Below are 26459 nucleotides of genomic sequence, written 5' to 3'. Positions count from 1 at the left end.
GCTATCATGTAGGCGCAAAATAAAAATGTCCCCGCCAAAGCCCAATTTCCTCAACTTTTTACTGGACAATTATGATTTACACATAATAAATAACACATAAATTGTAAAAATAAAAAAAAAATTAAAAAATTAACAATAATAAAAACACAAACAGTTAAAAAGATACATCAGCAACTCGGCAACGACAATTACAATCGGCATTCGGTTCATATTCAAGAAAATATAATTTCAAATTCTTAATAGTTATGATTAATATTTATCTTTTATGTAATTTATGGTAAATGTTTTTTTAGCAATATAATTTATAATTAATGATATTATTAATGATTGTTTTCTTAATTTCTTGTAGTTATAAGGTAAATCATGAAAAAAAAAAACTATCAATTATTTTTTTCCAACCAAAAGGAAATATTCTTGACCCACAACCACATCTTGTTAATGATAATATTATGAATATGTTCATAATACATGTTCACAGTGTGATAAAAAAAATAATATGGAAAAACTAATTAATTTTGAATCCTAAAAAAACCATTTTAAATTTAAGATAGATTCTTGTTAGATGGACTTAATTCCTGTTTTTTCTTTATTAATACCTCTTTCAATTTTAAAGACTATTGTGTTTTTTGATATGTTTTCTTTCCAATATATGTAAGCCCCTTTTATCGACAAATTCTAGCTCCGCCCCTGAACACAACAACATCGACGATGGTAGTGCTTTAACGATGGTAGCTCCGCCCCTTTTATCTTCATTATGTTTCATATTCCCTTCGTTTGTTTTTTTTTTTTCTCCTTCTAAATAATAAAACAGTCGTCGACACCAAACTAGAACTCTTATATCGGTTTCTTCTACTGTCTCGTTTGCTTATGTCTCTTCGTAAGATGGCTCCTGCCTCTAAGCTTTCTGTCTTCTCCTCAACTTGCCTCTTCTTCAAATCTATTTTCCGAGTCGGTCGGAATAGGCTCCGTCTGCCGCAGCTTGAGCCCTCGTTCTTTCTCGCTGCTTTTCTCTTGGCCAGCACCTCTGACAACTATGAGAGCATGTCGTCGGATGTGGAGGGTGGTGGTAGCGGATTGTGGTCATCCGTAGAATTTTAACCTAGATCTCTGATACCATGTTATATAATAGAATGCTTCATTCATAAATACTGAGGTTAAAACTCATATAAATAGGAATATATAAGAGACCTAATCTAAACCTAAAGAAATTGGGGCTAAATCCTAATCACTAACAATTACCTCATCGAAAATAACCCTAGAAAACGTTTGCAATAGGATCTTGTCTCATCCCATAAAGTATTATCTCGTGTAACAAACACAACCAAAATGAACTAGAGAAACAAGATTATGGAAAGGAGCAAACGAGTGAGCTGGGATATGCAACAATTTCTTTTGAGTTTTTTGAAAATGTTGTTTTATGACATGGATATGTGCTCAGAAGAGCATAACATCGACTTAAAACATAAGATACATATGGCATGCCCCCACAGTGTAGCACAGTTTGTTACGAGATGATGTCTTTTTAAAACAAGTGAGGGTTCGAGTCTCATTCTGCAGTAGTGTCGGAGTTTTACTTCTAATGTGGATCGAGGTCATTGTGGATTTTGTGCTATATGGGTCAATAAAGGTTGCTGGAAGAAAAACGTTTTTCTTTTTTCAGATTCTTTTAGTACATAAAGCGAAACAACATCAATATACTTTACTCATTCGCCCATAGATTCTCCGAACCAAGTTCAAGTTGCATCTATTCCCTACGCGTAGGTTCTCTTTCAGATGGACTTCACCTAACCATAAAGATATAAAAGTAAATTTGGTCTCTTTCTCTCTCTCTTTGGTGTTGATCCAATCTTAATTCCCACTTGGCCATTTCAATAGTTTCTTAAGTGGAGATTTACCTAAGTCCCATCCTCATGATCTCATCTATAAATATCGTTTCTTCACACCCACTTCTAGTATCTGATCACAGACTTTGTCACTTTCTGTGGGAAAAGAAAACTCATAAGACATGGGTTTAACACTAGACAACTGTTTCTCTCTTATGTGTCTCATTTTTATCCTTCTTCTGCCTTCACTTTGCTTCAGTCAAGACTATTATGTCTCCTCTAGGGCAACTTATTACGGTAGTCCGGATTGCTTAGGGACTCCAAGTAAATAAATACTTTCTCCTTTCTCCTTTCTCCTTTCTCTTTTTTATTTATTATTTATTAAAACAGTATTTTTATTCTAACCGAAACAATCATAATGTATCAGCTGGTGCTTGTGGGTATAAAGCTTATGGAAGCACCATCAATGGTGGTGAGGTGAGTGGCGTCTCTAGGCTCTTCAAGAATGGCACTGGTTGTGGAGCATGCTATCAGGTAAGGCAAAAACACTCTCATTTTTTTGGTTAGACATGTTGTTGCACGACTGCATGCTATGTGAAGCCCCCTTTGATACACAAGTGACAATTCTTGTATTGTGTTTAACATATACATCATGTGTATACGTGAAATTGTAACCGATGTCAATGAGATAAAAAAGAATTCCAATTTGGACAAGGTGGGTCTACGACTCACCCTTTTCATCACTCGTGTGTGAAAAAGACGTAAGAAAAAGACGTAAATACCCTTCTCATCTTCGTCAAAGAAAAATATCTCCAAAATTTTGTCCCATCATTGTTGCATAGGACAAAAATCGACACTTTTCGGTCCTAGTTTAATGCATACCTGTCATATGCAACCAAAAAAGCCTAACAAAAAAAATGCCTAAAAGGCTTTTAAAAAAAGACAAACCATGATCTGTAAACACATGAAAGTGACATCAACAAGCATTAGTGTTCTCCCAAAAGTATAGTCTCTATGAGTACCATAGTGGCTTTGGAAAATGCATTTCCCATATATGTGGAGATGAAAAATCTTCAAAACCATCAAAATTATTAAAACTTTGAACCATTTTCCTTTGAAAGTTTTAGTTGAAAACAAAATTTCAAAACCAAGAAAACATCATATAGTATGCAAGAATTAACGACCGATTACAGAAACGTCGTAAATTCGTTGCCACTTTTTGTTCAAACATGTTCATTTTTACAAAAAGTAGCTAGGGGTTAATTTATTGATATGTTTGCAATGAAAAGTAAAGCCATGATACATTCACTTTTCAGGTTCGTTGCAAGTCTCCAAAGCATTGCAGTGAAAACGGGGTGAAAGTGGTGGTGACAGACCACGGTGAAGGAGACAACACGGACTTCATCCTGAGTACCCGTGCCTACAACAAACTCGCTCTTCCAGGACTAGCAGAAGCATTATTCTCATATGGAGTGGTTGATGTTGAATACAAGAGGATTCCTTGCCAGTATTCTGGCTATAATCTCATGTTCAAAGTTCATGAGCACAGTAGATTCCCTGACTACCTTTCTCTCATCGCTATATACCAAGCAGGTGTCAGTGAAATCACAGCCGTTGAAATATGGCAGGTAAAAGCTTTATTTAACTTATGGCATCGTACTTTGGAAATTCTTACCAATTATAGTTTTTTTTTTTTTTTTTATTAGGAAGAAAAAGAAAAATCAAAATGTATGTGATTAATGAATAAATATACATTGCTATAATTGAGTTATCGTTTTTATGGGTTCAGGAGGATTGCCAGGAATGGGTGTGTATGAGAAGGGCATATGGAGCAGTGTGGGACATGCCTAACCCACCAAGGGGACAACCAGAGGGAGCCATAAACGTAAGGATCCAAGTGACAGGGAGTTCTGGTTCAAAGTGGGTCCAGCTTAAGAATTTGATTCCTAGCGCGTGGAAGGTTGGGGCTGCTTATGACACTTCTATACAGCTTGATTAAGTCAAGTCAATCTCCATCATCATGATTCATGATGCAATATCTATATGTGTATATATAGATAAGCTAGCAAATAACACGTGTTTTGCTTTGTTAATTGTGTGGTTAATCTTATATGTCGATTTAATGTGTAGTTGAGTGTTGAGATAAGTTATTTCTGATAACTGTCATGCTTGAATAAATGATACTCGGCATTTTGTTTCGTGATGTTGTTGGTTGTTTCATACTCTGCATTTTGTTTCATATTTAAGGAAGAAATAAGAAAAATATGGATATAATTTAAATAACAGAGATAGCTTCGTAAATTCGAGAAGCCACTCTTCAAAAGATAAATCATGATATGCACATACCCTCTACCCTCTTATACGCACCGTTGCAAGTTGCAACAAACTAATTAACATAATACCCAAAATACCCCTCCTTGATAAAATGCTCTATATTCTTGCTGATTTCCTGTAAAACCCGTTTCTAGAAAATGTGAGACTAAGTAAATGCTTAGCAATTGATAATCTCAATCATTAGCGAGGAAAGGGGCTCTCCAAAACAAAATGATTAGCTACCTGCATAAAGGTGCCACGTCACTCTAGCCGACCACAAAGGTGGTTCCCCCACTACTAACAACAATATGGGTGGAGCACTAACAAAAAGATTCCCTGTCAATGCTATATAAATATCATAATATTAAATAGAGACCTGGGCCCCATTGGGTTACCTCAATGGGGTTTATCAACATTGTAGTTTAAAAAATCTTCTCAAACGATGGCAATAGGTAACCTGATACCTTTTAAAGCAGTTACCCCATCTCTGAAATTGGTAGATTTTTAATGGAGAATGCCTTAATAACAAATAACTTGACAGTAAAATACTGTGTTACATTTGGAGAACAACTAATGATTACCATTTGCCATTATTTAGTTTTTTAATAACTATTAAAAGCGGGAAACACGAGAGACTTGGCGGGAAAAACTACTATTGAAAACAAGGAACGAACATAGCGCGGTTGGAAGCGATTGTTTGGAAGCTAATAGGGAGAAGGCCGGCGACGTCGAGCAGATTGTTGTTTCACTTATCATCCTTAACAGTTAACCCATGGAGTCACAGATGGAGAGGTTTCAGTCTTGCCGTTAATTTCGCACGCAAATCAGAGGTGGTTTCACTTTTCAGGCGGCATGCAATCGTCATCGTCATCGGAGGAGGCATCTGAACAGGCCACCGGAATAATAATGGTCTCTGTGCCGGAAAGCTCTGATGATTACCAAACTCCTCCAGAACATCAATTTTCTTCTCAGAACTCCAGCAACGACGGTCAGGTGCCGGCGGCAACGACAAAGACTGCATCTCTTGATGGGGAAGTGGAAAGCAGCGGAGTTCAAGACGAACAGAGGATGGTGGTCGAAGATACTTTTGACAGAAAGAAAAAACGGACGATTGACATAACGAACGACTCGGATAATCTAGAGTTTTTGGAAAACAGATCTAGGTCTCTTGAATATAAAGATAACAACATACTGATGGTTGATGTGAATGACACTGGACAGATTGAAGCGGAGGAAAGTAATGCTGCTAAAAATTGGGTTGTGGAAGACGCACCTAAAGTGTTTGTAGAAATGCCCATGAGAGAACAAGAGGTGAGTATGAGCTATACAGAAGTTAATAAAAGCTTAAACAAAATAGACGACCACAATGTGTATCCCAAAGGAAAAGGACGATTGCCATTTTCAATTTCAATTGAGACAGAGAAAAAGCATGACGTATTTATAGATACCCTGAATCGTGCTTGCAAAATACTGAAGCGGGAGGCAAAAGTTGAGGCCGGCGGTGATACTGATAAAGATGATGATTTTCTGGAGACTGCAATGCGGCGGGGCTTGATTTTCCATCGTCCGAGGTGGTGGCCACCGGAAGGTTGTCTTCAAGATTAAACTCAAACCTACATTTCAAAAGATGGTAACTTACTTTTTAATGGTTGATGTGTTTTTTGCCTGGTGATGCCTTACGATAGGTTTGTACATCAGGTAATTACTTTTATTTGTCAAATGTAAGCTTGAACTTCGTTTTTTTCTGCTAAAATATGAGTATTTGGAAATGTAATTATATAAATATGGGTATTGTGAAAATTTTGTGTAGAAATAAGGATGTTCGGAGGGGTCCCATATACATTTAGGGCTTGTTTGATTTCAACTTACCGGGTCCGGTCAGTGCTGACTGCTGACCCCGGTCAACAGTCAGATGTTTGATAATATCATATATTAACTGATTCGGTCAGCCCATTCCAATCCATTCTACTTACTCGGTCCGTCCAAAATACCCTCCTAACTAGATCAGCGCTTCCATCGATTTGTGCCCTTTCTCGCCTCACCCTTCTCTCGCCAAAATTGAAGATAGAAATCGATACCCAACAGCTCTTCGCCCTCCATCGCACGTCGACTACAACCATCTGCGCCACCTTCTCCGGCGAAGACCACACAGCGCCGGTGAGGACGGGTAAGTTTCTGCGTTTTTTTTTTCCTGTTTTGGCTTTTGCTTCTTGAAATCAAAAATCCTTTGATGTTTGTTGTCAAATTACTGATTACATGCTGAAATCAAAGTTGAAATTACTTATTTAATTATTCTTGGATTCAATTAGATTGAAGGATTACCATAAAAATAAATTGACATGAACTCATCAGATGAACTAATGTTTGAATATGTTTGTACATTCTTGTGTGAAATCAGAAATTAAAGATTGTTATATGCTTATGAGATCAAAATTTATTTTGTATGATGAAATCACATGTATGTGTTCTTGTTTATAAAAGAGTGTTTTATGTTGTTGAAAATATGATGAAATCACATTTATGTGTTTTTGTTTATAAAAGATTGTTAAAGATTGTTGTATGCTTATAAAATCAATTCATAATGTGTTTTTTTGTTTATAAAAGATTATTATATGCTTATGAGAACAAAATTTATTTTGTATGAGGAAATCACATTTATGTTTTTTTGTTTATAAAAGATTGTTTTATGTTATTGAAAATATGATGAAATCACAATTTTGCTTGATTTATTTGTAAACATGTGTTATGTGGATGATTTATTTGAGAATGTGTGTTATGTGAATGATTTAGTTACTTTTTTTTTCTTTTTTACAATAGACATGACGGATAAAAGAACTAGGGTTAGTTGGAAGTCGGAATTGTGGACAAAACTTTTTTGGAAGCGTGTATACAAGAATTAACAAGTAATGGCCGGAAGGGTAGTGGCCTAAAAGCAAGCTCATGGGTTGTGGTCGCGGAGAAATTGAAAACAGATCATAATTTTGTTGTCGACAAAAAACAAATGAAAAACCGATACGACTATTTAAAAGTAAAGTATGCAGTGTGGTTAAAACTTAAAAACAAAACAGGAAATATTTACAATCCTGTAACAAATTCTTTTAACATGACTAATGAAGAATGGGAAGCGGAAGCGAAGGTATATATATACATATTTTTTAAATTAGATTATTTTTTTTACTACTTTAACAATATTTATTAAATTTTCAAACAGCTAAACAAGTATGTAGATAAGCTGAGAAATGCACCCCTCCTTTGCCCTAATCTTTGTACCCAACTATTTGATGGGGCGACCTCGACCGATGTTCACAGTTGGGGGTCATCTTCGACATTACCTCATCCCAATGAAACCTTCAGTACACATGATTTTGAGGATACAGAGATGGAAGAGCCAACACCTCATCCAGATACCCCAAGCTCAACCGTACCTCAACCTACTAGTGAGGAATCATCTTGGCGGACAAAAAACAAGGGGGGCAAGCGAAATGGTCCTAAAGAAACCACACTTGATGATGAGTTGAAAGAAGTTGGAAAAGAAATTATCAAGGTTGCACGAGCATTCACGGAAGCAAATAATCTTGACAAGGAGATGGATGCTTGTATGGCAAGGTTGACAAGTTAGGAGTGGGGAGAATATGATCCGAAATACACCACTGCTCTTATGTTATTTGCTGAAAGTGCTAGCAATAGGAAAATTTGGTTCCGCCTTAACTTGTCAACTTGTGAGTCGTGGGTAACAAATGCAGGAAGAAAGTTTGGATTAGTTGGTTGACTTTAGTATGTCATGGTTTATTGTTTGATTTTAGTATGTTCTGGTTCATTGTTTGATGTAACGCCCGTAGATCCGGGCTAGTCAATTTAGAGGCAATAGGGGTCGAAAATGACTTTTCGACAAAAGATTATTTAGAATAAATAATCTTAACGAAATTGTAGAATATGTCACAAGGTTTCCGTACATATAAAGAACGCCGAAATCCGAGTTATAACGAAGAAGTTATGGCCCGTCGAAGTTTTACGGCAAAACCGACATGGCACCGAAAAGCGTAAATAGTGAATTTACGATAGAGCGAGATTTATCCTTAGCAATCTAAACAAAAGTCGTAGAATATGTTAAACTAAGAGCATCGATAAAAAGAACACCCAAATCTGACTTCGTATGAAAAAGTTATGATTTTTCTAAGATTCGGCTTAGCAGTGCACGGCCCGAAACTCGAATTTTAGTTCGAGCGGTTTTTGGCTTACGTGACCTAAATGAGAGTTCAAGATCTCATTAATAGGAACTCAACGGTAAAAAGACAGACGAAAACGGAGTCGGTATGAAGGAGTTACGAATTCTTCGCGGTCATTTAACAGTCTAAACGTCTCGTACTGTTAAATTTAAGATCGGTCAAAAATTAGCCGACGGAGTCAAAATGAAAGTTGTAGATATTATTTTTACCTACGCGTGGATATAAAGAACGTCAAAAACGGAGGTCGTATGTGAAAGTTACGGATTTTAGAAGTCGGAAGTGTGCTGTGCGAAAATGGGTGATGTGGCACAATCTTGGCCATTGCTTTCTCCCCAAGTCTTGCCACTAGATGGTGACATGTGGCACCAAGTTCAGCCATTTTCACCCTATAAATACCACCTCTCCCACCCTCATTTTCTTCACACCTTTCCCATTCTTTCTTCTCTTTACTCTCTCTCTCTAGAACCTCTCTCTAGCCCCGAAAAGCCTAGGGAACCTCCCTAGCACGAGGCGGAAGCCCCGGAGTGCTCGACGGCTCCGAGAAGAAGAGCTTTTCGGCTCGGAAACGCTGCTCCAAGCAAAGTCTGATTTTCTATAAAACCCGTTGTTTCGTCGAAGGAAATTATTTTAAAGTAAACGAAGCGTTGTCCGAGTACCAAGTTACCACCTTCTCACGTGAGTGCATGGTCCATTTCATCTTACACATAGATATGAAGTATTTATTATATAATTTACGTGTTGTAAGTGCATGGTCCCTTTCATCTTACACATAGATATGAAGTATTTATTATATAATTTACGTGTTGTGAGTGCATGGTCCCTTTCATCTTACACATAGATATGAAGTATTTTAATATAAATTACGTGTTATGTGTGCATATTGTCTGAATACTTGTTATCTATGCTGGTGAAAGATTTTTATACATGTTTTAAATGATGTAAACTGTATAAAGTATTTTATATCTACAAAATATGTTGGGTAAAACATGGGTAGATGAATGATGATGGATAAAAGCTGAAATAGAGGAACATTACTAGTACAGACCTAGTGCCCTATAGGTATGCATTGGCAGCAGTGGACCTAGTACCCTATAGATGAGCACTGGCAGCTGCGCCACAACCCGTAGATGATTTAGATCTACGGTAAACATCCTAGCAGCTGCGCTCTAAGGATAATATCGGCAGCTGCGCCTAATAGGGAGCCTTATGACCATGACAGTAGTGTTTAAAGGTCAATACCGGCAGAAGCGCCTCATAGAAAATGTCCTAATTCTGGCAGCTGAGCCTAAGTGACAATATTAGCAGCTGCGCTTGACCAATATGTCATTGGCAACAATGGACTTCATGTTGTTTCCTTAGGATGATCCTTAGGAATGAATGAATGAGAAATAGTTGATTCTTAGGGTAGATCCTTAAGAATAAAGAAGATAATTGGGATGGGTAATTGGGTTGATTGTTTGATTGTTTAAACATAATAATTATATTATTGTGGGTTGAAAACCCTATGTACTCACCAGGTTTCCCAACCTGACCCACTCAGTTTATTTATATCACAGGTGTTGATATGAAGTGACATTACACTGAGAGATTTAAAGAGATGTAAATCACTAGTGTAAATAATTGTAAGTTCTGTTTATGCTTATGTTTCTGTATTAACGATGACGTCCCAAACGTTTTAAAATGAAATAAATACGTTTCTTCGAAAATGTTTTAATAACGCATTTACCATGTTTTTCTAGGAACAAATTCCGCAACATTTTTAAAAAATGAAGTACTCTGATTTTTATAAAGTGTGACATCCCAAAAATCACGGCCAGAAAAGACCGGTTTTGTTTATACTTTATTTCAAAATCAAAGTAATCTTTTAATAAAAGAGTTGCGGAATTTGTCCCAAAACAATATTATGAAAAAGATTTATCAAAAGCATTTCCGTAGAAATGTATTTCATTAAAAAGACTCGGGATGTCATGTTCGATACAGTACATAAGTATAAACAATACAACATAGGCCTTACTACATTATTCCGTATTTACAGGCCTAAAATCCATTAATCTCTCATCCCAAGACATCACATCTATGCTCATGCGCCACATCCTGTAATACAAGAAACTGAGTGGGTCAGGCTTGGGAGCCTGGTGAGCACATAGGGTTTTCAACCCACAATAAATAAGTTTATTAACTTTATTAAATTAAACAAACCCGATTACCCGTTCCCGTTATCCTCACATTACGTCCCTAAGCATCTATCATAAGGGACCTATCCTAAGGATTATCATTGGGATGGACATTACTGCTAAGGGGATTCCTTAGCAACAAATGTCCTTAAGGCAACCATGTGGTACCTCGCATTGTTTTCTGCTTCGTCGAGGATCATGTGGAATGCTCTTGCCTTTGGTTTTGGCGGAATGTTTGGTCTTGCCGCCTCTTTCTTTTTCGGGCAATCCTTAGCAACATGCCCTTCTTCACGACATTCATAACACACCCTTTTGCTGGCGGTGCACTCGTTGGCGTAATGTCCGATCTTCTCGCACTTGTAGCAAGTCACTTCTTCGCTACATTTCCCAAAGTGATTCTTCTTGCACTTCTCACACCATTTCACTTTGTTTCCTCCTCCGCTAAACTCCTTTGTACCAGACTTGATCTTCTTATTGGGCCTCGTAGATCCCTCAAACTTCCTCTTTTCGCTAACCTCAATCTTGTTGGCAACTCTTCCCTTAATCATATCCTCCACAGACTTGGCAGCCCAGATAGTTGCCTCCAAAGTAGGTGCCTGACGTACTGGCACCGCATACTCCCATCGAAGTCCCTTTGCGTACTTATCAATTTTCGTCAGTTCATCCGGAACAAGACACAAGGCAAACTCCATCTTTTCTGTGAAGTTGTTCGTGTATTCATCGATTGACATGCTTCCCTTCTTCAAGGTTAGAAACTGGTTCTCTAACTCTAGCAGGTTTTGAGCTGAGCAGTACTTTCGTTTGAATTGCACCAGAAATTCTGCCCATGTCAGTTGTAGGGGCTTGTTGGGGCTTAAAGTCTTCCCCAAGGTATTCCACCAACGTACAACGCCTACTCGAAACTGACGCACTGCAAACGTGGTCTGTAGCTTTCCTCTGCAACCGCACGTCATGAAAGCTAACTCTATCTCCGAGATCCAATCCATGACCCCGATTGGATCTTCCTTTCCCGTGAAAGTCGATGGCTTGCAAGTCAGAAAATCCTTGTACTTGCATCCATTCCTCTCGACTTCGTCACCCTGGTTGTTTTGTTGAACTATTGGTGGGTTGGCTTGACCAACGGTCCCACTGTAGTTTCCCTCCTCAGTCTGCCCTTCGTTCCACTCGGGTTGTTCGATCTGAATAGTTGCTTCCTATCGATTTTGTTGGAGCAAGAGTCTGGTTTCCTCCATTTGACGATCCATCATCGCCTGGATCATCGCTTGCACTCCCGCCATTGTTATTGGCTCAGCAGCGGCTACCACAATGGGTATCTGCTCAATTACTGGGGGTTGGTTTCTGTTCCCATTTGCATTCACGTTTCCGCTTCGGGTCCTTGCCATCTTGATCTATACACCGAATAAGGTGAATTTAGATCTTTATTTAGGAGAGACGTTTTAAATCGTCCTTATCACTCCGAAACGTTTACATGCTAGTTCTAATATCGTAGTCGTACGTTTAGAATCCTAAACACATAAGGTTTCCAGATCCGGTCGGCAACAGACCATAGATCCGAACAAAATAACAGCATATCATGCATAAAGCATTTAGCACATAAAAGCATTTTAGGCACAATTCCTAAAATAAGCTAGTGCTCACACCTCACAATCATCGCTTAGCATTCTAAGTTTAAGTCTAGAAATCCTACAAATTCCTAGTTCGCTTAAACTAATGCTCTGATACCAACTGTGACATCCCAAAAATCACGGCCAGAAAAGACCGGTTTTGTTTATACTTTATTTCAAAATCAAAGTAATCTTTTAATAAAAGAGTTGCGGAATTTGTCCCAAAACAATATTATGAAAAAGATTTATCAAAAGCATTTCCGTAGAAATGTATTTCATTAAAAAGACTCGGGATGTCATGTTCGATACAGTACATAAGTATAAACAATACAACATAGGCCTTACTACATTATTCCGTATTTACAGGCCTAAAATCCATTAATCTCTCATCCCAAGACATCACATCTATGCTCATGCGCCACATCCTATAATACAAGAAACTGAGTGGGTCAGGCTTGGGAGCCTGGTGAGCACATAGGGTTTTCAACCCACAATAAATAAGTTTATTAACTTTATTAAATTAAACAAACCCGATTACCCGTTCCCGTTATCCTCACATTACGTCCCTAAGCATCTATCATAAGGGACCTATCCTAAGGATTATCATTGGGATGGACATTACTACTAAGGGGATTCCTTAGCAACAAATGTCCTTAAGGCAACCATGTGGGGGATGGAGTACATCTGGTGAGCACACAGTTCAAATAAACACACAGTTCAAATAAACACACAGTTCGAATAAACACCTACAGGTTGCGAGCCTGCTAGTGTTCCACTGGACTGTCTAGAATAGTTCGTGGTCGTCATCTATACTCCGCTAGATGACTGGATCATCAATAACATCTATAACGAGGCCTCTTATTATTTTATTTTGTCACACAGCAACTATTACATCTACCCATGTTTTACCCAACACATTTTGTAGATATAAAATACATATACAGTTTAAATCTTTGAAAACATTTATAAAACGTTCATCCAACATAGATAGCAAGTATTCAGATAATATGCACACATAGCACGTAATTTATATTAAATACTTCATATCTATGTGTAAGCTGAAAGTAACTATGCACTCACATGAGAAGGTGGTGACTCGGTACTCGGACAACGCTTCGTTTACTTTAAAATAATTTCCTCGGACAACGCTTCATATCTATGTGTAAGCTGAAAGTAACTATGCACTCACATGAGAAGGTGGTGACTCGGTACTCGGACAACGCTTCGTTTACTTTAAAATAATTTTCTTCGACGAAACCTAGTATTATCACCAATATATTTTAGTCTATTATTCGCCGAGACTAATTAATAGTCTAGCTATTATTACTATTATAGAAGCGTAAAAAAAATATTTATATAACCCATAATAATAGCCCAAGTATTTATTATATGTTCTTAATAACGTTAATATAATTAAATAAAAACTATATTAAAAATAGCGTAGGCGTAGCTCACTTACAACGAGTTTTATAGAAAACCAAGATTTGCTTAGAGCAGCGTTTCCGAGCCGAAAGCTCTTCTTCTCGGAGCCATCGAGCACTCCGGGGCTTCCGCCTCGTGCTAGGGAGGTTCCCTAGGCTTTTCGGGGGATTTCGGGGCTAGAGAGAGGTTCTAGAGAGAGAGTAAAGAGAAGAAAGAATGGGAAAGGTGTGAAGAAAATGAGGGTGGGAGAGGTGGTATTTATAGGGTGAAAATGGCTGAACTTGGTGCCACATGTCACCATCTAGTGGCAAGACTTGGGGAGAAAGCAATGGCCAAGATTGTGCCACATCACCCATTTTCACACATCATACTTCCGACTTCTAAAATCCGTAACTTTCACATACGACCTTTGTTTTTGACGTTCTTTATATCCACGCGTAGGTAAAAATAATATCTACAACTTTCATTTTGACTCCATCGGCTAATTCTCGACCGATCTTAAATTTAACAGTACAAGGCGTTTAGACTGTTAAATGACCGCGAAGAATTCGTAACTCCTTCATACAGACTCCGTTTTCGTCTGTCTTTTTACCGTTGAGTTCCTATTAATGAGATATTCAACTCTCATTTAGGTCGAATAAGCCAAAAACCGCTCGAACTAAAATTCGAGTTTCGGGCTGTACACTGCTAAGCCGAATCTTAGAAAAATCATAACTTCTTCATACGAAGTCAGATTTGGGCGTTCTTTTTATGGGTTTTCTCGGTTTAACATATTCTACGACTTTCGTTTAGATTAATAAGGCTAAATCTCGCTCTATCATAAATTCACTTTTTACGCTTCCCGGTGTCGTGTCGGTTCCGTCGCGAAACTTCGACGAGTCATAACTTCTTCGTTATAACTCAGATTTCGGTGTTCTTTATATGTACGGACACCTTGTGACATATACTACAACTTGGTTCTAATTATTTATTCTAAATAATATTTTGTCGAAAAGTCATTTTCGACCCCTATTATCTCTAAATTGACTAGCCCGGATCTACGGGCGTTACATAAAGCATAAACAAAATCGGTCTTTTCTGGCCGTGAAAATGGGGATGTCACAGTTGGTATCAGAGCATTAGTTTAAGCGAACTAGGAATATGGATTTGTTTCTAGACTTAAAGTTAGAATGCTAAACGATGATGGTGAGGTGTGAGCACTAGATTATTTTAGGAATTGTGCCTAAAATGCTTTTATGTGCTAAATACTTGTGCCTGATATAGTGTTAGTTGTTCGGATCTATGGTCTGTTGCCGACCGGATCTGGAAACCTTATGTGTTTAGGATTCTAAGCGTTTAACTATGATATTAGAACTAGCATATAAACGTTTCGGAGTGATAAGGATGATTTAACCGTCAATCCTAAGTAAAGATCTAGATTCACCTTATTCGGTGTATAGATCAAGATGGCAAGAACCCGTAGCGGAAACGTGAATGCAAATGGGAACCGAAACCAACCCCCAGTGATTGAGCAAATACCGGTTATGGTAGCCGCTGCTGAGCCAATAACGATGGCCGGAGTGCAAGCGATGATCCAGGAAATGTTGGATCGTCAAATGGAGGAAACCAGACGTTTGATCCAGCAAAATCGAGAGGAAGCGACTAGTCAGATCGAACGTCCCGAGTTGAATGAAGGGCAGACTGAGGAGGAGAACTACAGTGGGACTGTTGGTCAAGTCAACCCACCAATAGTTCAACAAAACAACCACGACGACGAAGTCGAGAGGAATGGATGCAAGTACAAGGATTTTCTGACTTGCAAGCCATCGACTTTCACTGGAAAGGAGGATCCGATCGGGGTCATGGATTGGATCTCGGAGAATGGAATTAGCTTTCATGACGTGCGGTTGCAAGGGAAAACAACAGACCACATTTGCAGTGCGTCAATTTCGAGGAGGCGCTGTACGTTGGTGGAATACCTTGGGGAAGACTCTAAGCCCCAATGAGCCCTTGCAACTGACATGGGTAGAATTTCTGGTGCAATTCAAACGTAGGTACTACTCAGCCCAAAATCTGCTCGAGCTAGAAAACCAATTCCTTACCTTGAAGAAAGGAAGCATGTCTATTGATGAATACACCAACAACTTCACAGAGAAGATGGAGTTCGCATTACGTCTTGTTCCGGATGAGCTGGCGAAAGTTGACAAGTATGCAAAAGGACTTCCATGGGAGTACACGGTGCCAGTGCGTCAGGCACCTACTTTGGAGGCAGTTATCTGGGCTGCCAAGTCGGTTGAGGAGATGATCAAGGGAAGAGCCGCCAACAAGACCGAGGTTGGCGAAAAGAGAAAGTTTGAGGGGTCTGCAAAGCCCGATGAGAGAAGCAAGTCCAGTACAAGGAAGTTTAGAGGTGGAGGGAGTGAAGAAAGATGGTGCGAGAAGTGTAAAAAGAAACACTCTGGAAAATGCGGTGAGGAGGTGACTTGTTTCAAGTGTGGGAAGCATAGGCACTATGCCAACGAGTGTAAATTCAACAAAAGGGTGTGTTATGAATGTAACGAGGAAGGGCACTTCAAGCAAGATTGCCCAAAGAGAGAAGGGGCTACAAAGCCAAATGTGCCGCCAAAACCAAAGGCAAGAGCATTTCAAATGATCCTTGATGAAGCAGCTGACGATGCAAGGAATCAGGAGTAAGGATGGATATATAGAGATCGAGTCATGAAGAAGCTATATAGATAGTGTCACATGATGTAGCCTATTAGAGGCATAATCTAGGGTGAACTTGAACACCCATGTAATCGTTTCAAGTAATAAAATAAAACCTTCGTTTTGTTATCTAATGTGTTGAATGATTGTGTGATTTGTTGCATGGTGACTTGGGAAACTGCAGGATAATACTTGGGACGAGTATGAGTAGGTGTGAATGGTAGTAGAGGCCTATACTACCGGAAGCACAGGACTCACACTTGGATCAGGGAAAGTCACAAGGTTACCAAGAAGCCAGTAATTGATTTCGTTTTATTCAAGTATGCCGTTACCATTGTTTCGGTAATGACTAAGAAGATTGTTGTTATCCCAACCCTAGTGGTCATGTCACATTGAGTCCGACTACGATGAGTAGGTTACGTGGTTTAGAGAACCAAGTTTGATGTAGCGTCCGACTTTAACCAAACAACTGAAATCAAAGCGACTAATAGAAGTATCGGCTCGACGCTAAAGAAGTTGGTAGCTAGAAATGCTACATGTTAAAGTGTGATTATATCACATTAGAACGTGAAGGAAGACATAGTTTATTTCAAAATTTAACTCTAAAAGACCTAAGTCTAAACGAGCATCACATGATGATACGTCGTAATCTGGAGTCTAACCTGAAGAAGATAGCAGGTGCACAATTAAGTACTACTTACAGACAATAAGTCTAAAAGATAGACTCGAAGGAATAAAGAAGTTATAATTATTACCTAGGATGAAGAGATGACGTATGGAGTCATTATACGAGCCCTGTTTCGTTGATGATTTCGGGACGTAATCATCCTAAGGGGGAGATAATTGTAACGCCCGCAGATCCGGGCTAGTCAATTTAGAGGCAATAGGGGTCGAAAATGACTTTTCGACAAAAGATTATTTAGAATAAATAATCTTAACCAAATTGTAGAATATGTCACAAGGTTTCCATACATATAAAGAACGCCGAAATCCGAGTAATAACGAAGAAGTTATGGCCCGTCGAAGTTTTACAGCAAAATCGGCACGGCACCGAGAAGCGTAAATAGTGAATTTACGATAGAGCGAGATTTATCCTTAGCAATCTAAACAAAAGTCGTAGAATATGTTAAACTAAGAGCATCGATAAAAAGAACACCCAAATCTGACTTCGTATGAGAAAGTTATGATTTTTCTAAGATTCGGCTTAGCAGTGCACGGCCTGAAACTCAAATTTTAGTTTGAGCGGTTTTTGGCTTATGTGACCTAAATGAGAGTTCAAGATCTCATTAATAGGAACTCAACGGTAAAAAGACAGACGAAAACGGAGTCGGTATGAAGGAGTTACGAATTCTTCGCGGTCATTTAACAGTCTAAATGTCTCGTACTGTTAAATTTAAGATCTGTCGAGAATTAGCCGACGGAGTCAAAATGAAATTTGTAGATATTATTTTTACCTACGCGTGGATATAAAGAACGTCAAAAACGGAGGTCGTATGTGAAAGTTACGGATTTTAGAAGTCGGAAGTGTGCTGTGCGAAAATGGGTGATGTGGCACAATCTTGGTCATTGCTTTCTCCCCAAGTCTTGCCACTAGATGGTGACATGTGGCACCAAGTTTAGCCATTTTCACCCTATAAATACCACCTCTCCCACCCTCATTTTCTTCACACCTTTCCCATTCTTTCTTCTCTTTACTCTCTCTCTCTCTAGAACCTCTCTCTATCCCCGAAAAGCCTAGGGAACCTCCCTAGCACGAGGCGGAAGCCCCGGAGTGCTCGACGGCTCCGAGAAGAAGAGCTTTTCGGCTCGGAAACGCTGCTCCAAGCAAAGTCTGATTTTCTATAAAACCCGTTGTTTCATCGAAGGAAATTATTTTAAAGTAAACGAAGCATTGTCCGAGTACCGAGTCACCACCTTCTCACGTGAGTGCATGGTCCCTTTCATCTTACACATAGATATGAAGTATTTATTATATAATTTACGTGTTGTGAGTGCATGGTCCCTTTCACCTTACACATAGATATGAAGTATTTATTATATAATTTACGTGTTGTGAGTGCATGGTCCCTTTCATCTTACACATAGATATGAAGTATTTTAATATAAATTACGTGTTATGTGTGCATATTGTCTGAATACTTGTTGTCTATGCTGGTGAAAGATTTTTATACATGTTTTAAATGATGTAAACTGTATAAAGTATTTTATATCTACAAAATATGTTGGGTAAAACATGGGTAGATGAATGATGATGGATAAAAGCTGAAATAGAGGAACATTACTAGTACAGACCTAGTGCCCTATAGGTATACATTGGCAGCAGTGGACCTAGTACCCTATAGATGAGCACTGGCAGCTGCGCCACAACCCGTAGATGATTTAGATCTACGGTAAACATCCTAGCAGCTGCGCTCTAAGGATAGTATCGGCAGCTGCGCCTAATAGGGAGCCTTATGACCATGACAGTAGTGTTTAAAGGTCAATACCGGCAGAAGCGCCTCATAGAAAATGTCCTAATTCTGGCAGCTGAGCCTAAGTGACAATATTAGCAGCTGCGCTTGACCAATGTGTCTTTGGCAACAATGGACTTCATGTTGTTTCCTTAGGATGATCCTTAGGAATGAATGAATGAGAAATAGCTTATTCTTAGGGTAGATCCTTAAGAATAAAGAAGATAATTGGGATGGGTAATTGGGTTGATTGTTTGATTGTTTAAACATAATAATTATATTATTGTGGGTTGAAAACCCTATGTACTCACCAGGTTTCCCAACCTGACCCACTCAGTTTATTTATATCACAGGTGTTGATATGAAGTGACATTACACTGAGAGATTTAAAGAGATGTAGATCACTAGTGTAAATAATTGTAAGTTCTGTTTATGCTTATGTTTCTGTATTAACGATGACGTCCCAAACGTTTTAAAATGAAATAAATACGTTTCTTCAAAAATGTTTTAATAACGTATTTACCATGTTTTTCTGGGAACAAATTCCGTAACATTTTTATAAAATGAAGTACTCTGATTTTTATAAAGCATAAACAAAATCGGTCTTTTCTGGCCGTGAAAATGGGGATGTCACATTTGACATTAGTATGTTATAGTTTGTTGTTTAACTTTAGTATGTTATGGTTTAGTTATGTTATGGATTGTTTTCTTAGATGCAATTATGTTATATGAATTTATATGTTATGGAATGTTATGCTTTTAGTATTTACATGTTACGGTTTGTTATGTTATTGATTAAAATGTAATTTGTATTTGACATCTAACAGGACACATGGATAAAGAAGGTGACTTTTTATATTTTCTTATATTCTCGTGGTATTGGTTGATGTTGGTCTGACAAAAGCAAAGAATAATTAAAAGAATAAGAGCTAGTGAACAGGTAGCAAAGGGGTATGTGTATATGCAAGATTTGATACACGGATGTCCTATACAATGTTTCGATATGATACGTCTTTCACAAGATGCATTTGTAGTATTATGCAATCACTTTACAGATAGAAATTGGTTGCAATCTAGTAGGACGATAAGCGTTGAAGAGAAGATGGCTATGTTTTTACATGTTATATGACATAATGAACGTTTTCGAGCCGTTAAAGAAAGATTTCATCACTCCACACAAACAATTCATCAATGTTTTCATGAGGTCTTACGTGCAATGATGTGTTTTGCACGAGAAATTATAGTACCAACCTCGTCTAATGCAACAAGAAATACATCAGAACGACATAGACGGCTAATGCAGATATTTACCGGAGCAATAGGTGCACTAGATGGAACACTTGTACATGCAATTGTGCTTGTTGATCAACAAACTCGTTATAGGGGAAGAGGAAAAGGTGAGTGTTATCAAAATGTAATTGGACTTTGTAATTTTGATATGATATTCACCTTTGTATGGGCTGGATGGGAGGGCATAGCACATGATTCTAAAGTTTTGAAAGAAGTTGCATTTAACTCGACTTCCGGATTTCCATTCCCTCCACCAGGTTTGTAATTTTACTATACGTTTTTTTTTATCTTTTTTTATTTATATAATAAATTTGTCATACATCTACAGATAAATATTACCTTTGTGATGCCGCATACACCAACACCCGTGGATTTATGGCTCCCTACCGCAATACTAGGTATTGGTTAGCCGATTTTCGAAGAAACAGAGCTTTAACTAAGGAAGAAAGGTTCAATCATGCTCATGCACAACTTAGAAATTACATTGAACGTGCTTATGGTATATTGAAGGCAAGATTTCCAATTTTAAAACAAATGGCTCCTTATCCTTTTCCAGTGCAAAGAGACATAGTCATTGCTTGTGTTGCGGTCCATAATTTTATAAGGAGATACGATATTGAAGATGAATTATTTACGAACTTTGAACAAAACACTATGGTTACTCCTAATATGGGTGGTGGAGGAAATGAGGGTCAAAACATAGAAGGCATAGAATGGGGTTCAGAAGCCGTTGACTATATGACTACTTTGCGTGACCAGATTGCTAATCAGTTACTTTCAAATGGTTCACGTTAAATTGTGTACTTTTTTTATTATGTATGACAATTTGTATTTGGATTTTGTATTACATTTTGTATTTGGATTTTAATTGGTGTATGTTTTATTTGGATTTTATATGATAATTTGTGTTTTTAGAATTTTTTTTATCCAGCACAAGAGACAATACAAGGTTAATATGGTCATTTTTCATTCAGCACAACCATTCAGATAAATAATCAAACAACATAAACTCAGTCAGATATGGACTCAATCAGCATTTCTATCCCAGTCAGCTTCTAACCCAGTCAGCAACTATCAAACGACCCCTTACACTATATTCCCTTAGTTATATAGTTACAAGCAATGGGATGCTTTGTAAGTTGTAGCGCATTTAATCTTTTATTTTCGATATGCTTACATGTAGACTATTTTTGTAATTCTATGAAACACATAGCCCATATCTATAAATTTTCTATTGGGAAGGGACCTTTTTATAATTTTGTGTAACAAATTGACCATTTATGTTTTTTCGATATTAGTAAGGGACGACTTCTATAAGTTTGTGAAACACATGGGAGATTTTTGTAATTTTGCTATTAGGTTGGGACTATTTTTGTGAAACACGGACTTTTTTTTATAATTTTGTGAAACTCAAGGACTATTTATGCATATTTGTACAATATAGGGATCATTTGGTGAAATATCATGGTATTTCTGTATTCTCAAAGAAAATTTATTATTTTTTTAAACAGTAGGTAAATATAAGGATAATAGTAATTATAACCTCTTAACTAGCCTTGTCGAAAGTATCCGAATTACCCGCCCGATTTTTTCAGATATCGGATAGATCGGGTAAATTTTTTCGGGTATTCGGGTAACCCGAATTTTTTCAGGTATAGGGTACGTTTTTTGGGTTTCGGGTATACCCAAATTATTTTAAAAATTATTTTCTTTTCGTAGAGCTTGTACTCTGTAGCAGGTATTTGATTACGCTTAAACTAACTATCATTATCGTAAAACATAAATCTCTTTTATTATGGCAGTATGACACTAAGAATATTAAAAACGATTGTTTATATATCACTATGTTCTTTAAAACTTAACTGTTTTCTAAATTATAGTTTTTATTGCAACTAACAAACTCATTATCATGACGAAACTTCAGAACATTATAAAATTTATGGCTACATTTATCTTAATTAGTTTAAACTTTTAAACTAAGATCTTTAAATATTTGTTTCTTTAACATCTTATTAGATTAGATTAAGCTATTAAAATATTATTTGATATCTCAATGTTCAAAGTTTGAGTAATTTCGTTTATGTTTTGTTTGTTTATATAAACAAGACTAACAAAGCACGACGTATTTATTTCATTAAATTTATTTTCAGGTGCAATTCAAAAAAAAAACTATATATTTCAAGTAATACCTGAATTACCAAAACCAACCCACTACCTGAATTACCCAAACCCAATCACCCGAATTTAATTTGGGTCGGCTAACGGGTATTTTTTTAACATGAAAAACCCGAATAACCCGAAATCCGAAAAAATTACCCGAGCAACATCCTTAACTAGTATTTTTGGGCAAATTATGTAAAAAAATACCAAGCTACAGAAAATTTCAATTTTGATATCGTGTTTTATTTTTTGTAAATTAAATCACTAAAGTGTAAGGGTGAGCACGGATAGCAAGTACCCGCTTTTGGAACCGGAACCGAGGTCACTGGTTCCGGATTTGGTTCCTAAAAATAGGAACCGCCAAGGACCGCCGGTTTCCATTTTGTAGAAACCTTTACCCGTAGGGTAACCGTTGAAACCGGTTCCGAAATACTAAATTTTAAAAATACTTATATTAAAACGAATAAAACAACACGTATTCGAATAAAGCTGGGTTTCTAACTTTTCCATTCTTTCCAATTTATACCCCTTACTACATTTCCATTGACTTCTTATTTATTGATTGAACATCTGCCTGATTTCCTTTACTCCTTGATTTGCACATATCTTCTCGTGTGTAATTTGGTTTTTAATTTAGGTCAAATGCCAGTTATATTGGTATGTAGAGCAAAACATAGAAAAGATACTTCCATTAAACACATTATTTTTTTTGACAATTCAGAAACCTGAATTAAAACAATCAACTTTAACAACTCAAATAAAACATGATGTAATACACAAAAGTACTTTCTCTGTTTGAAATACAAATTGAAGCCTCTAAAAGCCTTCTACACAGACAAATACATACATAAAGAACTTCTAGAAGATCAGGTCAACAACCCACACTAAAACAATAAATATGGTCTAAAAAAAGCTTAAAATCAAGAAGATGAAGAATCAAACAAAAGCTCAGTTGCAAGGTATGTCTAACTACAACTAACATGAACGTGAAGTCAAGTTAAGGATTGTTTGGTTATCATTTTAAAGGGATTATGTGATGAGCAGTTGCAAACTATGGAGCAGAAATTGGTGTTTGAATACTTAAGAAATTAATAGACAAAATTAAGGGGTGTAAGTTTAGATTGATATAATCAGCCATCATTGTTATTTCCAGCTCCTGCTATAAGGAAAATGGGGTAAACCAGGCTCTCAACAAAAGTAAATGCATCAAGACATTCATTCAACTTCTGAATCTCTGAGAATGAGCAATTCCTGGAATCATACACAACCAATTTCAACCCGAATTGCAACAAAACTTTCCCATCATTAGAAATACACAAAGGCACTGAATATTGATCCCATCCAGGATCAGTGAGATATGGAATAGAAACCAATTTAATCCAAGAATCTTTCACCCCATAAACCTTCATAACCCATACATCTGCACAAACTTTATAATAATCACAAAGCACACACAACCATTCTCCCACAACCCCCAATGTCAGATCCTTATCACCTTCATCGTACACAGGTTGCAAAATTTCTCCATACGTCTCTTTTGCTAAATCAAGAGAAACTATCGTCCATGAATAAGATGACCCAAATTTTCGACTAGCTGCCCAATGAAAAACTCCATTCAAAAACGTGACAGAACCATCCAAAGGAAAACCATTATGAAAATCATCAGTTTTCTTCCAATTTCCAGTTTTCAAAGAGTATATGTTCACTATGGTATCATACCTGGCTCCATCGCTGTCATCTCTGAAAATACTAGATATTCCAACGACTTTGTAATCATCAATGGACTCATAGCACCCTAAACCATATTTTTCATGCCACCCAAGTCGTGATTTAACACCATTATTTGGTAACCTGTTTGATCTGCGAGTACTAGGGTTCCAAATAAACAGAGTATAGTCCTCGTTGGTTATTAATAACAATCCATTGCAAGAACCGGCGATCCACACAGATTTGAGAGAATGTTTCAATGGATAATTTAGCTCTAAGGAGTTAACGGATCCATCATACAACACATCATAAAGAGGACAACTTTTTATACTTATTTTTGGCACAGTACTGAAAATTAATCGATGAAGTGCATACAGATTGTTGCTAGTTGAGAAACTGAGATGAGATTTGATGAAATGCTGATCGGATATTATAGAGCGCCATAACTTGCACACAGACCTACTCCGTAATAGCGATTCAACGGGAAGCCTCAACAGAATTTCGACAATGATCTCAGGCACAAGCGTATGAATCAACTGAGTAACTTCCGGCGGTTCGGAAGTGTGCAAAGCCTTCGTTGTCTTTGGCTGTCGTTGCTGGTGCTCGTTTTTGAGTGCCATTCCAATCCTGGTGCGCGACCTAGGGTATTCGGTTTTCTAATGTAGGTGTTTGGCTTAGTTTTTTGAAAACCAAAAATCCTTTTTTTTTGTAAAACATGGAAAAGTTATGATTTCCTGACTTCTCTTATTTATTTATTCTATTGAAAAAGTTGAAAATATCAGAATTATCAAACATCTTTTTGATTTTTAGAAAAATATAAAAGTTAAAAGTCACTTTAAAAGTTATCCCAAACACCCTCTAGATGTACTCGGGGCGAATGAGACTTTATTTTAACAATTTAGAAAAGCGAAAATGACATGATATTTTGCATATTTGTTCATTTATATTTTTTGTTTATTAATATTGTTTTTATCGGATCAAGGGATAATCCGGTTATCCCTTTGCCACATAAACATTGACCAATTTTCATTTACCATTGGCTTTGAAAAGTCAAAAAATTCTCCATCGTTCTTTTTCTTTCTCAATCCAATTTAGGAATTAAAAATATAAAGAAGAATCAAAATTATATCGAGTAAAGAAATGGTTAGTATTGGTTTCCTTTTTGGGTCGAATGTTACACGCCCCGATTACATCAGAAGACCTAATTGTAGAAGATGATTCAAATTTTGATTTTTCGTTACTTTGGATTCCTCGTACCGCTCTGGGTTTTACTTCCTTCGTCAATTCAAATCGTAGATGCCGATGAAGACTATGAGACGCAAATTTTAAGCGCAACAAAAGTAGATAAAGATTGGTTGATTTCAATCAAAAGGAAGCTCCACGAGTACCCTAAACTTCTTTTCCAAAAACACACACTAGCAGTTCGATGGAGGGACTCATTTCATTGTAGGATGGCTCCTGATCCCCCAAGTCCACAACAACAGCCTCCACCTTGCAGGTTTGTTACAAACTTAAATATAAACTTAAAGTCAACTAGAACATGATTATGGGTTTTTTGTAGATATATATATATATTGATCGAGTACTAAAAAAAAGTGATCGAATTAGGGTGTTCGTTATTCAAGTTGATTTCTGAAGCTCCAGGGCTTGATTCAAGATACCTGAAAGATATTGGCTGAGTAGATGGACTCGCCACCATCTGTCATCACTATTCGTCGTCTCTACATACGAAACTAACAAGTGGGACTCGAAAGCATGCAGGCAACAACTTCCTAACCGCGATCCTACAAGACCATATCGGTGGCCTCTAGTTCCTTTACCATCATCAATGGGTTAATGTTCTGTTTGTTCCCAGAGCTATGTTTCTTCCCTCTCACACGTAATACAGGGGTTGCAAGTGGTGTTATTCACTACTAGAATATATGCCTTTAAATGACATGCAAACCACGACACGCACTGATTTATGTTACACAAAAGTGAGTGGCCTTAAAATAGTGTCATCTCTCCAAAAAATTTAAGGATTTAGGTCACGCATTATTGTATGCCCTTAAATTAGTATCTCAAGAAAAAAAATTAAAAACACGAAGGGCGCTTTATCTACAACACGCGTCCTCTATAACTATCGCTTAATAATTTTAATGAAACACGCATCTCTTATTACAAAAATCGCAGGTACTACTAAATATTATAGCACTTTTCAAACAAAAATCAAAACACTCGCTGAGTCAGTACACTCTATACAATCGATCGTCTTTGCGACCTCGTCTCGCCTTTTCGACAACATCTCCTCCTCCGACGTTAGGTTACTTCTCCTCCGGCTGACTTCGCCTCGCCAACAACCTTGGGCTCACCTAACATCATTGGAGACTGCTCAAATTTATGTGTCCTAGGTCTGATTAAGGTATTGGAGAAGCCACTTGTTGATCTTGGTGTTCCTGTTGAAACGATTCAAGCAAAGTCAACTTCCCCGGTTGGCTAGCAAACCAGGCCAGAGAACCAAGTAATAGAAGAGAAAGAGCAAAAGAAAGTCGACACAAAGGGGAAGAAGCGCTTGGTAGCCATGAATCTGATGCTAATTTGTACAAATTCAAGGGTTTCTCACCTT

General features: G+C 37.4%; 4 protein-coding genes across 4 annotated transcripts; 3 read left to right on the top strand and 1 right to left on the bottom strand.

Moving 5' to 3' along the window:
* The first annotated feature begins 1932 nt into the window (after positions 1-1932).
* Positions 1933-4021, top strand: EXLB1 (expansin-like B1). The gene is made up of 4 exons (XM_078961354.1): positions 1933-2147; positions 2251-2357; positions 3140-3451; positions 3613-4021. The coding sequence occupies exons 1-4, from the start codon at positions 2006-2008 to the stop codon at positions 3820-3822; spliced, it is 771 nt and encodes a 256-aa protein (XP_078817480.1). The 5' UTR covers positions 1933-2005; the 3' UTR covers positions 3823-4021.
* A 636-nt stretch (positions 4022-4657) lies between these two features.
* On the top strand, positions 4658-8001 carry LOC144999798 (uncharacterized). The gene is made up of 4 exons (XM_078958956.1): positions 4658-5834; positions 5947-6303; positions 6954-7272; positions 7348-8001. Exon 1 carries the CDS (start codon positions 4989-4991, stop codon positions 5739-5741), a length of 753 nt encoding a protein of 250 aa, XP_078815082.1. The 5' UTR covers positions 4658-4988; the 3' UTR covers positions 5742-5834; positions 5947-6303; positions 6954-7272; positions 7348-8001.
* Positions 8002-19994: 11993 nt separating this feature from the next.
* Positions 19995-20782, top strand: LOC145002719 (uncharacterized). The gene is made up of 2 exons (XM_078961931.1): positions 19995-20244; positions 20316-20782. Exons 1-2 carry the CDS (start codon positions 19995-19997, stop codon positions 20780-20782), a joined length of 717 nt encoding a protein of 238 aa, XP_078818057.1.
* A 2135-nt stretch (positions 20783-22917) lies between these two features.
* On the bottom strand, positions 22918-24552 carry LOC144999848 (F-box/kelch-repeat protein At3g23880-like). The gene has a single exon (XM_078959007.1). The coding sequence runs from the start codon at positions 24472-24474 to the stop codon at positions 23278-23280; it is 1197 nt and encodes a 398-aa protein (XP_078815133.1). The 5' UTR covers positions 24475-24552; the 3' UTR covers positions 22918-23277.
* Between the last annotated feature and the right edge of the window lie 1907 nt (positions 24553-26459).

Source organism: Lactuca saligna, chromosome 6 (assembly GCF_052625555.1).
Source record: "Lactuca saligna cultivar CGN05327 chromosome 6, ASM5262555v1, whole genome shotgun sequence".
In the NCBI taxonomy this organism is placed as follows: Eukaryota; Viridiplantae; Streptophyta; class Magnoliopsida; order Asterales; family Asteraceae; genus Lactuca; species Lactuca saligna.
The sequence above is the reverse complement of the archived record's forward strand: the minus strand, read 5'-3'. Positions and strand labels throughout refer to the sequence as shown.

Bases quoted from the DNA above. Each gene is read 5' to 3' on its own strand.
- EXLB1 (XM_078961354.1), top strand. From the start codon at position 2,006: ATGGGTTTAACACTAGACAACTGTTTCTCTCTTATGTGTCTCATTTTT. The intron at 2,148-2,250 runs GTAAATAAATAC...ATAATGTATCAG, and splicing joins GGATTGCTTAGGGACTCCAA to CTGGTGCTTGTGGGTATAAA. The intron at 2,358-3,139 runs GTAAGGCAAAAA...TTCACTTTTCAG, and splicing joins GTTGTGGAGCATGCTATCAG to GTTCGTTGCAAGTCTCCAAA.
- LOC144999798 (XM_078958956.1), top strand. From the start codon at position 4,989: ATGCAATCGTCATCGTCATCGGAGGAGGCATCTGAACAGGCCACCGGA.
- LOC145002719 (XM_078961931.1), top strand. From the start codon at position 19,995: ATGCAGATATTTACCGGAGCAATAGGTGCACTAGATGGAACACTTGTA. The intron at 20,245-20,315 runs GTTTGTAATTTT...ATACATCTACAG, and splicing joins ATTTCCATTCCCTCCACCAG to ATAAATATTACCTTTGTGAT.
- LOC144999848 (XM_078959007.1), bottom strand. From the start codon at position 24,474: ATGGCACTCAAAAACGAGCACCAGCAACGACAGCCAAAGACAACGAAG.